Source organism: Papio anubis, chromosome 14, assembly GCF_008728515.1.
Source record: "Papio anubis isolate 15944 chromosome 14, Panubis1.0, whole genome shotgun sequence".
Taxonomy (NCBI): Eukaryota; Metazoa; Chordata; class Mammalia; order Primates; family Cercopithecidae; genus Papio; species Papio anubis.
The window spans coordinates 58,557,278-58,570,700 of NC_044989.1; the positions used below are offsets into that span (position 1 = coordinate 58,557,278).

Sequence of the window (13,423 nt, forward strand, 5' to 3'; positions counted from 1 at the left end):
TTATATGAAGGTCTCTTAAATTAGGAGGTTGTACTTAGGAAGAACACAACCATGAAAATGAAGGAACTGATTTACAAAAGTTTATTACTGAAACATTATGAAATAAAACAGCCAAGAAATTTGCAGCATACATGTCCAACTAAGCATAATAATAATAGTTTAAAAAGTTTCTATCTCTTGATAGTAATGGTACTTAATATTTCAATGGCTTAAAAAGCAGATGATTTAAAAATATCGTAATTTCATACTCAAGGCATTTTGCTTTATAGTTCTGGCAATATGCTCGTAAATTTTAAAATGTACTTAATATAATAAATCCAGATCTTGAAAGACTAACATTTAAACCAGTATTACATCACAATAGTCAAAGCTTCAGGTTTGTAATAATAAATTTATAATGGAAATGGCTCTTTTTATTTTCTCCCCCTCCTACCTCACTGGTACCTCATTTTTCCAAACCCCAGTCCCATGAAGGCTTTGCAGCACAGCTGCTATCAGTTGGTGGAGTGCCAGGAGTTTTCCATTGTCTTGTAACAGTGATTTGTTCCCAACACATTCAACTCTTCCTCATTTTGGATATTCTGGTTAATGGAATTGTAATATGTACCAAACTTGACTTACCAATCTTCAAAGGACCATAAAACAACAATATTTATATTAAAGTAGTAGTGAAGTTAATCTTTTTTTTAATCATCCCTTTAGAAATTGGATAGCCCCCAGCCCCTGTGAAGGGGCTGCATGAAGCATCAGTTATAAATATCGTGATAAAATAGCAGCACTTGCTAGTTAACAGAGATCTGGTTGACCGAATGCTAGATAACAGAATTTGATTAAAAAAAAAAATCAGAGATGAAAAAATAGGTTGCATAATTGCTACAGTGTCCAGGAAAAAAAGCCCAGAGCCAAGAGTTCACATTTTAATCATGTTAGCTTCATGTTCCCAGGAAATAGCTCTGGACTATATGGTGAAAGTGATCACTCTTAACTTTAATAGGGAGAAAGCGATGATGACTATTCCTTCTGGAATTTTTCTCTATAGGGAGTGAAACCCAGTGCCTCTGCAGTTTTCCTTTCTTTTTAGTGGAGGTAGGCCTGGAGGGGAAGTGAAGGATTAGGAAGTCACTCCTGCCAACCCATGAAGTTTCCCAGGTTTTCCCACCATGGATATAGGCAACCAAGTGAGAAAGTAAGAAGTACTTGAGTTTGAGTCAGTAATATATTTTTGAAAAGGAAAGGCATATCTAAACATCTCTGTGAACAAATGAAAACATGCCAGTTTTTAAATAGTATTTGGTATTATCACCACTTCTATTCCAATTTTAGGTTGAACCTCAACATGAAAAAGAAATGCAAACTGCAAATATTTTAATGCAGTGATGTTTGTAACTGTTGGTTACTAATTCTGTTTGTATTTAGAAGTTGGTAGTTCTTAACCTTTTTGGGGGAACGGGGTTTACTATGTAGTTCTAGGGGAACATTTCTTTATACTAGGGAAAAAATAAAAGATGGCAACTTCTCCTCCCACTGCTCTAAAATCAAAAACACAAGGCTGTGTACCAGGCTAGCTAGGTATGGAGGATATGAGGGAGGTTTCATGCATTCTAAAGTCAATCTTAGCTAACAACATGGAATTCAAGGTCATTTCTAAATATACTGCTATAATCCCAAAATCAAAGCCTTAATAAAAATTTGCAGGTTTTTTTCCTTCGAAGTAAAGAGGTTTATAGTAACACTTTAACTGAACTTTTAGAAGTTCAACATAAAGTATGAAGTATGGTCGATTGTATTATTTATGTAGTCCTTACTAGTTGCACCTCATAAATCATAATCACTATAATTATTAAAATAGACTTCATAAGATCAGTGAATTGTAAGTGTATCAACAAAAATATGTTAAAAACATTACTAGTTTCATCAATTCTGTAGGTCGCTATATTTCAGTCATTTTTGAATATCATTTAAAAAGTTATTTTCATTGAATTGTTCATTTTTGGTTTCTTCAGGAGATGTAAATGTGTAAAAGACAAAGAGATAACAGAAAGATTTTGAAATTATTGGAGTCTTGACAATTCTTGCCAATTGTGAATAACATGTAAAAAATTTACTAATTCACAGGTGAAATAGCCCAATTTTTGGTATGTGCTCATAGTTTAGCCTATGATGAAAAGCCAAACTATCAAGCGCTCAAGAAAATTTTGAACCCTGATGGAATACCTTTGGGATCACTGGACTTTTCCACAAAAGGACAGAGTATAAATGTCCATACTCCAAACAGTCAAAAAGTAAGTAACATAATCCCTGCTATCCTATGATTACCTTCTATGATACTTTTCTATCGAATGAAGTTGTTTTAGGTCTCAAAATGAGTCTGACAGCTTTCTTCTTCCTTATATTTAACTCCCATTTCCCCTAACTCAGCACCAAGAAAGTTTGATCCAAGTTATTTTGACCTGTTGTCTCACAGAGAAAAATAGGATCTGTGGCCTACTATGTACTGTGAAAGAAAGCAAGCAGTCACTACTGTCATAGAGATGTGACTAGCGTAAAGGCTAATCTGATGTTATTCATGAGAAAGCCATGATTTGTTTTTTTTCTCCAGGTTTTCAATAGATATTGCCGTCTGTTTTTGCCTACCAATTTGGCCATAATTTGGTGGTGATAATAGTCTTAGATTTAAGCAGATTATTTGTATGTGCTGATATTTCAATCCATGGAAACAATTCTTTACAGAAAATAAAAGAGTTTATGCCAGAGATCCACGTTAAGAAAAAAACCATTTTTTAAAAGTTACACCTCTTCTTTTAGTCTGCCATCTTCCAAAAGACCGACACCAACTTAAAAAAAAAAAAAGAATTAAGATTTCGAGCATTTTTAAGCAGGTGGTGGAAATCTTAGACTGCCATTATTAGCAAGATTAGTGGACAGGCAACGCAGCATCCATGTCTTCCTTGACCACTATCCATATGCAAAAATAAAGTGTGGATGGCATTTTTTTCCTGATGCATGTACAATAAGATAGGGTCAGGATGCCATTCATTTTTAATATTTCTTATGAACTTTGGATCATCACATGTGTTCATGAGCCAAGAATGCGGGATGCAAACTAATGTGACTGATAGGCTGCTAGATGAATGGTGAGTCAAGTATCAGTGCACAGATGGTTCTGATTTGCTGAATTTTGTAGTTGCTGCAACTGAAGACATAAAATATCCTTCTAGTCATAAATTAGCTCTTTGGAAGCAAAACCTTGGCACCAGAGCTTTACAACCTTCAATTAGTAGGAAAAGAAGTATTTGAATGACTGTGGTATTGACATCTGTAGGCCTGCATAGTAATCATTCCTAATAGAAGAGAATATCTGTTTGAGGAGGTTTTGCATGGCTAATTAACTACCAGTGAGAATATGTAATTTTTTCATGATCTCCTGATTGTCACCTTTCTCTCATGATACAATTAGATTTTATTGTAGCAAGTGCCTCACAAACCAATTGTCAGCACTATTTACGTATTGCAGAAGGCAGAACAAAAGTTCATGTTTAATAAAAAGCCACTGGATTTTGATCTTGGTAATTACTGAGACTTACTTTAACAGTTTTATTGACTTTCGTGTTTTTATCACTTTTGCAACAAAACAGAGAGCCATTTCCTTGACATAGTATTTTCGTTGCAATAATGGTCACCACTTAATCTTCGCTAATTTAAGTAGATTTTCCCTTTTTGTAGTTTTTCAGTTTCACAAACTTAATTGAAATATAAAAGCCATTTTAAAAACCGATAGCTATATCCTCTGATATAAAATTCTAATTATTATCCACCAGAATTTTCAGTTTCATCAAATTCAAAGGGTGTTTGTTGTGAAACCATTTTTATATGTAGAGAATAGAACATAAAACACTTTTTTCCAGTGAGCCTCCATCAAGAATATTTTACTCCTTTTGATTGGAGAATTTTGCTTATGAGTAAAAAAAGCACTTAAAAATAATATATGCTTTTAAGACCTACGCTAATTTCTGGTAAGAAATGTGATCAGCCTGGATGTGTAGACAGGAAGATGATTTCGGGATATATTTTGCAGCAGATCAATATTTATTTATTACTTATTTCTCTAGTATTTTAAGTGCACACACTTATTTAATAATGATAGCATAAGATATGGGCTTACCATATGTGGCTAAACTTTAAGTATCTTAATTTTTAAAGTTTACAGATTTTGCAATGCTACAAAAACCAAACCCGAAAATGTTCAAATGCAAGGTATGACAGTATAAACTGTCCTGTTCCCAGTTCCCCTGAATGATGCACATATAGGATGATTTCCACAATAGATTGCTTCCATAACAAAAATCATTCCAAAATGCATATCAATCACATGGCTCCAAATTTCTTTTTAGTCACAGACAGAATCCCCTTATTAGTAACTAAAATCATTTCTTGTTACTTTATAAATGGGTTTATAGTTATATGGAGTTAAGTATTTGGTTTATAGAGATATTTAACAGACTAGTGAATGAACTCTGGACTAATATATTTTTTGGACAAAGATATTTTAAAAGAAGACATTGGACCAGAAAAGGTATATATAAGTAAATAAAATGTTACCATCATTCAGTATTCAAGGGAAAAAAGTTACAACTCTTTACATTTTTAAATGTTATTTTGCTAATAACAAGTGAAACTTATACAGAGGGAAATATAGTATTTTTAAGAAAAACGTATTTTGATTAGGTATTAGAAGGTAGCACATTACCATAAGAATCTCACCAAACTTACATCACCTTTTTGCAAAAGAAAAAGCTTTTTTCTTTGTTTCCAATACTAGATTTTACTAGACATTATAAACTGTTCTCTGTAAACCTGAACAGGGAAGTCCTCAAATACTGTTATTGGAGTTAAATTGGAAATGAATTTTTGTCAAGAGAGTAGTGATATTGATACTTCTTCATGAAAAACAAATCTTTGGGGGCATTTGCCTGAATCAAAATGAGGGATGTAAAACTGAAGTAACTTGCTAGTAGTTCTGGGGGCTCCTGAGTTAGCACCGCCAATCAAATTAGAAGACTGTCTCATCAAGACCATCACAGTCTCTTTATGCCACCCACTAGGATTTAATTTCTAAAATTCACTGAAAGAAACAATATTTCAGTAAGAATGCTTATTGAGCTGAGCTAAAGCTCTAGAATTCCCAGATGGGAATGTTAAAGCCAAGTTGGAAAAGAGCATTACTAAAGGCCCCATTACAACCCTTGAAAAAGCTACTTTTCAAGAGCCAGAGGGTCCTTTTATCCATTTATCAATGACTCCCACCTTATTATGGTGCTTGAGTCATATATACAATATACAGTCATATACTATAATATGTTGTAATAGTGCAGACACTTGGGCATAATGAGCCCTCCCATCCTTCCTAAATGCTTTACCTAGGCAGAGAAGTAGCTGCAGGTCAGAGCTAAAATGTTCAAGCTATACTGCATGGCAGACAATAAAAGTTTGTCCCTTCATTTACCTTACATCTGAGGCTTCCATAGCATATCCAGAGTTGAGTATGTTATTATTGGTAGTAGTATTATTTGTATAGAATTTAACAGTTTACAAAATTTTTTCCTAAGCTTTAAGTCTCAAAATAATTCTATGAACTTCTCCTTATTTTCTGTATATGAGGATAGTGAAATACAGATTCTTAATTAGAAGCACATTTTTGATTTATTAATTTTTAGGAGTCCAAAGGTGTTCTTGATTTTATAGAACAGTGTGAAGTTCCAATGGAAAATTAAATAAAAACTACCTCATTTTCATAGCTACTTTCTTGAAAATGTCATACATTTGTATAGTATCCTTCTATTATAAGGGATGCCCAGGGTGTTTTCTATATTTACTTTTCTGTCTTTGAGAAAAAGTTTCACTGTGTTCACTGTCATCCACTTCACTCTTACAATTTTAAAAGTTTCCTTAGAAATAGAATTTTCCATAAATTGGCTATCATTTCGTTTAGTAGCTAGAAGTGCCCACGGCAGTGCAACCTAACCATTCAGCCAACTAACAGCAGATCCAGGAGGCACCATCTCTTCCAGGAACCTTCACAGAGGAGTGAATATATTATACCAAATTTTGCTGATACGTCAGAGGCTTCCAGGGCAAAAACTCTTATACCTAAAATGCCTAGCATCTAGGAGGCACTAAAAACTTCAATAATATCTTAGCTAAAAATAAAACTACCAGCAACCTTGCTTCTGGGTATGTATCCAAGGGAAATAAAACCATATGTCAAAGAGGTATCTGCACTCCCATGTTCATCACAACACTATTCACAATAATCAAAATACAGCACAACCTAAGTGTATGTCAGTGGGTGAATGGATAAAGTGTGATCCATAACCACAATATTATTTGTGGTTATAGAATGCATTTTCTTTATCCACAAAGTGTATTTTATTTATATATATTGTGTCTGTGTGTATGTATATTTATATACATATATATGTATATATGCACACATATACACACATATATACATATATACACACATACGATACACATATACATATATACATATATATACACGCACACACACAATGGAATATTATTCAGCCATAAAAAGGAAATCCTGACATTTGCAACATCATGGATGAATCTGGAGGACATTATACTAAGTGAAATAAGCCAGACACAGGACAAATACCGTATGATCTCATTTATATGTGGAATCAAAAAAAAAAAAAACTTATGAAAGCAGAGCGTAGAACAGTATTTGTCGGGATGAGAGTTGGGGAAAATGGGGAGATGGTAGTCAAAGGGTACAGACTTTCAATTATAAGATGAATGAGTTCTGGGGATCTGATATACAGCATGGTGACGGTAGTTAGTAATACTGTATTGTATTCTTGAAATCTGCTAAGAGAGTAGATCTTAAATATTCTCACCACACACAAAAAAATGGTGACTATGTGAGGTGATGTGTTAATAACTTGATTGTGGTATTCATTTCACAATGTATACATGTATCAAAACATCACATTGTATACCTTAAATATATATAATTTTTATTGTCAGTTATATCTCAATAAAGCTGGGAGGGCAAATCTCATCTAACCCTTTATAACATGGAACACATTTTCACAATAATTGGTAAGTCAATGTTTTAATAGGATAAAACTGTGTGCAAGAACCATGGGAGACCCTTCGTTTCACACTAATGGTATCAGGTACATTTATTACCACGATGACTTCAGCGGAAAGTGGCTCAGAAGATGGTGACATAAATTTTCCCAATAGTTTGAGGGGGTTGAGTGGTGAAAATAAAGAATCCCTGCATGATTAAGAAACATTTCCAACTTTCAGGTTACTGAAAGGCAGTGGTTTTGCCATCCTTTTATAAGCTGGGATCCTGGAGGAGGGTAGAATAGAGTAGTGTTGTGACAATTTAGGTTTAGCCACAAAACACCAGCATTCTTTAAAGGGAAGGAGTGAACACACTTGGCGATAAAAGCTAAAAATTGAGAGACTACAAATTAAGGCTGTGCTTGCCCAGCCAATGTAATTCATTCTCTATTTTGGCACTGACTCCTCCATTATTTCCCCTTTGTGCTCTTCCTATCTTCTGCCCCCTATTTAACTCATGAAAAAAAGGTGATGGCACTTTCTGCTGCTATAAACATGAAGCTGCTGAACAAATACTTCATGTAAGGACCTTCACTGTAGCTTTCAATCTTCCAACAGTGTTGTGGGTTCTGCCCTTCTATTTCTGAGTCTACTTCAAGGTTATTGACAGTCAGGCATCTCTCAGATATCACCATGGTGTGAAAAAGAAACCTTAGAGACAGCAAGCTTGTTGTAGAACTTAACCTCTGATACTGGTACACAGTATTCGATGACATGAACTGTTATTCATCTTGCTCAAAGGTTAAACTACCTGCACAAAAATACAAGCAACATCACAAGCTCCTTTTATATATTCACATTAATTAGGCTCACTTCAATGATAGAAAACTAAGATTTTAATTAATAAGAATTTAAACTACAAAGATATACTGGATACACTCCCAGCAAAGGTTAATAATGAATTCATGTGCAATTTTAAAATGTGACAATTTTCTCTAAAAATGTTGTTTTCAGTAAGCAAGTTATCTGTAGAGATAATTTCTAAAGAGTACATAACAGTGACACTAATTTTATTTTATTTTATTTTTATTACACTTTAAGTTCTAGGGTACATGTGCACAACGTGCAGATTTGTTACATATGTATACATGTGCCATGTTGGTGTGCTGCACCCATTAACTCATCATTTACATTAGGTATATCTCCTAATGCTCTCCCTCCTCCCTCTCCCCACTCCATGACAGGACCCGGTGTGTGATATTCCCCACCCTGCGTCCAAGTAACCTCATTGTTCAATTCCCACCTATGAGTGAGAACATGTGGTGTTTGGTTTTCTGTCCTTGCGATAGTTTGCTCAGAATGATGCTTTCCAGATTCATCCATGTTCCTACAAAGGACATGAACTCATCCTTTATGGCTGCATAGTATTCCATGGTGTATATGTGCCACATTTTCTTAACCCAGTCTATCATTGATGGACATTCAGATTAGTTCCAAGTCTTTGCTATTGTGAATAGGACCGCAATAAACATATGTGTGCATGCAGTGACACTAATTTTAATTGGTTTTGTCCCACTGATGAGAAAGGGTCTGGATCTTGCCAATGACTATAGTTTTTCTGTAATGTCCATTTGCTGCTTTCTTCTTTATTTCCTTTTTTAAAGCTTGGCAAGTTTAGAATTTTTAAGAATCTGGATATATATGCATTTTTTAAAGAAATACCAAAAGTTTTCTTTATATATAGTATTACTTACTCTACACCAACAGGTTGATTCACAAAAGGCTGCAACAAGGCAAGTCAACGAGGCACACAATAGGTTAATCAAAAAAAAAGTCCACAGTGAGAGAAGCACTGAGCCCTGTACAACGTGGAAAAAAGTGCAGAAAGAGGAGAAGCTGATTGGATTGATGAACAATGAAGCAGCTCAGGTGAGAGGGTTGTTTGTGTGTGTGTGTGGTTTTTTTTTCTTTTTTTAACTTAATGTTACATTAGAATATACCCTTTGGGAATAAAAACATCTTATTTTCTCCTGAGGGCCAAGTTTATATGGTTTTCTTAAATGAGAAGGGACAGAAAATATCCTAGCCAGCTGATAAAATTAAAGCGGCCAACACCAGTTATCATAGAAACAGAATAGCAGTAACCACATTTGCGTACAGATCTGATTTCTTTATCCTAAGAATGTAATGAAGTGCACTTAAATTTATTTTGCCATCTATGATCCATTAGGGACTCTTAACGTATTCTATACTTTTACATTGGTTCCTCAAGTCTCACCCTTATAATCAAATATAAGTGAAGTGTTCCCTGTCAATGTGGTTGTATTTTAAAATGATGTATTTTTTACATCACTCAATCATTTGGGCGGATAGTGACTCACCTTTAGCAGATGACTCATTCAAGTAACAGCAGAAATCCTCCCTAATCTAACCTTTTTTGACAACAAGGAGAAGCATACAATGCATTTATATCTGCAGTGAAAAAATATTTAATTTTGTCGAAATGACCAACATTTTATGATTTATATACCATCATTTCCCACAAATGATTTGAGGTAGTTTATAGTATGAAACAGGATAATTTAATACCCCACCTTGTATACCCTACCACAAGAAAAATTGATATATCAGGCAGCTGGGATGTTAATCACTAAACTGAGCACTGAATTTGGCTCTGAACTTCTTGACAGCCGAGGCAAAAATTAGAAGCATAGTATTTATGCATTCTTCAGCCAGCCAGCAAGCCTACAAGTTTATCCAGAGACAGAAGTGCTTTTTTTAGTACTAATAGCAATCTTTTACATTTATTCTAGTATAAAATAGTGGCATTATTTGTTGTTTCATTTTAAATTTATGTAAAGAACTACTTCACTTAGGCATATTTTAGTTCCTATTTGTAAAATTAAAGGCAAATCGTGCTTGGTAACAAAACTTAGAGATTCTAAAAATCTCTGGTTGAGAGATTTTTTTTCATCCCTTACTTAAGTCCACCAAAATCACCTGGTGTACAGGGATAGGGAGGCACTATTAAAATACTGATGCAAAGAAATTGATTCATTTTTGGCTGTGGTGGCAATGAGATATGTATATATAGATTTTATAACTTCGGAAACTCTTGGTTCTTTTCTCCGGTCAGTCCTCTTCCCCCAGGGAATGTTCTGCCATTTTGATTCTCGTCACTAGATTAGATTTGCCTCTTCTAGAATTTCATAAACATGCAGTCATATAGTATGCATTCATTTGGGCCTGGCTTCTTTCACTCAGTGTGTTTTTTGAGATTTATCCGTGTTCATGCATGTATTAGTAATCTGTGTTTTCCATTGCTGATTAGTACTCTATCGTATAACTGTATCATAGTTCACATGTCCATTGTATACCGACATCATAATTCACAAGTTCATTCTATTAATGGACATTTGGGCTACTGCTCATTTCTGGCCATCACAAATATAGTTGCTGCGAACATTCTGGCACAAATCCTTCTATGAATGTGTTTCATTTCTCCTGAGATGTAGAATTGTTGGGTCGTAGGGCAGGTGTATGTTCAATTTTACAAAGAGCTGACAAATAGTTCTTGAAAGTACCATTCTGTACTCCCACCAGTAATGTACAAGAGTTCTGGCCACTCTGCACCCTCCCCAATATTTGGTATTGTCACTCTTTTTAATTTTAGCCATTCTAACATGTGTATTAGTGTATTATTGTGGTTCCAATTATTCACCTAATGTCTACTTAAGTTTGAGCACTTTCACATGTTTTGACTGACCATATATCTGTTCTTATAAAGTTTCTTTTTTGAGTGTTCTAATTTTTACTTGGATATTTGTCTTTTTATTGTTAAGCCATAGAGTCCTTATCAGATATCTGTATTATGGACATCCTTTCCTAGCATGTGGCCTGCCTAATCATTTAATTCATAGTGTCTTAGGATGAGCAGAAACTTTTTATATTATTTGTTATTTTTATTTGAAGTTCAATTTATCAATCTTTTCTTTAATAGTTTGTGGTTTTTTTTTTTCTGTAAAGATACCTAAGAAACCTTTGCCTACCTCAAGGTCACAAAGCTATTTTGCTATATATTTTTATAGAAGGCTCATGGTTTTAGCTTTCATTGTTGGTTCTACAAGCCATCTCAAATCAATTCATGTGTATTCTGTGAGGTGGGGGTTGAGATTCTCTTTTTCATGTAGCTTGCACCATCATTTATTGAAAAGATTTTCCTAATGAGTTTCTTTGGAGCCCTTTTCAAAAGTGAGCTAACAGTGTAAGTGTGGGCCTATTTCTGGGCTCTATTTTCTTCTACTTGTCTCTCCTTACACCATCACCACACTGCATCAATTACTGTCGCTTTACAGCAAGTTCTGAAATTAGAATAGTTCTTGATTTAATCCTTTTATTTTCTTTCAAAAATGTATTGGCCATTTTAGGTCCTGGTCTTCTCCTCCATAAAATTTAAGAAGCAGCTTGTTAGTTTCCATCAAAAAAATGCACAGTGGGATTCTGATTGGGAGTACATTAAGTCTAAAGATCAGTTTATGGAGAACTGGCATCCAACAGTGTCGAAAATTCCAGTGCATAAACCTGGTACTTCTCTGCATTTATGTGGAACTTCCCTGCATTTATGTGGATTTTCTTTAACTTCTCTCAACAATGTTTTGTAGTTTTTAGTGTAGATGTCTTATTCATCTTCCATTAAAATTATCTCTAAATATTTTGATCCCATTTTAAGTACTAATTTTCAAAATTTCATATTCCAGTTATTTGTTGCTGGTATATAGAAATATAATTTATTTTCTCTATCAATATTTGATATACAATATAATCATGTATCTTGGGATCTTTCTAAATTTACATATTCGTTCCAGTAGGTTTCATTATTTTTTAGATAGATTCTTAGGACTTTCTACGTAGTTAATGATGTCTATGAATAGAGACAGTTTTTACCTTTTCCTTTCCAGTATATGTCTTTTATTTTTTGTTGTTGTCTTATTACACCTGCTAGCAGCTCTAGTATTACATTGAATAGAAGTTGTGGCCATCCTTGCTTTGTTCCTGATATTAGAGGGAATGCATTCATTCTTTCACCATTAAGTTAGCTGTTGGCTTTTTTCTAAATGCCCTTTATCAGGCTGAGGAAATTTCACCGTATTTGTTGAAAAATAAATGTAAATAATGAATGAGTATTAAATACTGTTTTGAGATCTCTTGAGATGATCATATGATTTTTTCCCTTTACTAGTATGATGAATTACATTGATTTTTGAATGTTAAATCAACCTTTTATTTCTGGGATAAACCCCCACTTAGGCATGATGTGTTTTCCTGCTGAATTCTGTTTGCTGAATTCCAACTCAGTTCCTGCTGAATTTCAGTTCCATGGAAGGTTTTTATGCCTAGACTGATGAGAGATACTGGTCTATAATTTTCTTTTTCTTTTTCTTTTTTTTTTTTTTTGCAAAGTGAAAGCAAGTTTATTAAGAAAGTAAAGGAATAAAAGGATGGCTACTTCATAGACAGAGCAGCTGTAATTTCTTTTCTCATAATATCCTTGTATGGTTTTGTTTTCAGGGTCATTATGAATTACACAAGTTGGAAGTGTTCCCCTCTGTTTTCAGAAAATGTTTTTGTAAGATTTGCCCTTCTTAAATGTTGGATAGAGTTTAGCAAGAAAATCATCGGGGCCGATAATTTGTTGTAGGAAATGTTTTAACTGCATATTTACTTTCTACAATATATAGAGTGATCATTAGATATTTTTTCTTCTTGTGTCAGTTTTATATTTGTGTTTTTCAAGGAATTTGTCCATCTCATCTAAGTTTTCAAATTTATCAGCACTAAGTTAGAATATTCTTTATTATCCCTTTACCATCACCAATATCTACATTGATGTTCCCTCTTTCAGTCCTGATAATGGTAACTTTTGGTTTATTTCTTTTTTTCCTAATAGTCTAGCTAAGGGCTTATCATTTTCATTGATCTTCTCAAAGACCAGCTTTGGTATTTTTTTTTTTTTTCAAAGATCAACTTTGGTTTTGTTGATTTTTTTTTTTAAATCCTACCATTGATATGTTTTCTATTTCACTAATTCTTTATCATTTCCTTTATTCTACTTATTTTGGTTTTAATTTATTCTTTCAAGCTTCATAAGGTGAAAGTTTAAATCACTAATTTCTTCCTTCATTTTTTTTTCTAATATATATAGTTAAACCTATAAATATGTAAGCTGTGCTTTGGCTGTCTGTGTTTCACAAATTTTGATATGTTGTGTTTTCATTATTATTCAGTTCAATATATTTTCTAATATCCCTTGATTCATTTGATCCATGGG

At 33.8% G+C, this 13,423-nt stretch overlaps 1 protein-coding gene across 7 annotated transcripts in view; it reads left to right on the top strand.

Moving 5' to 3' along the window:
- VRK2 (VRK serine/threonine kinase 2) overlaps positions 1 to 13,423 on the top strand; it is a 106,451-nt gene that overhangs the window by 84,120 nt on the left and 8,908 nt on the right. For all 7 annotated transcript variants that reach the window (XM_009184237.4, XM_031655201.1, XM_021924840.2 and 4 more), the window contains 2 exons: positions 2,116 to 2,282; positions 8,863 to 9,024. In XM_009184237.4, the coding sequence (XP_009182501.2) occupies positions 2,116 to 2,282; positions 8,863 to 9,024 (329 nt within the window). The remainder of the gene's footprint in view (positions 1 to 2,115; positions 2,283 to 8,862; positions 9,025 to 13,423) is intronic.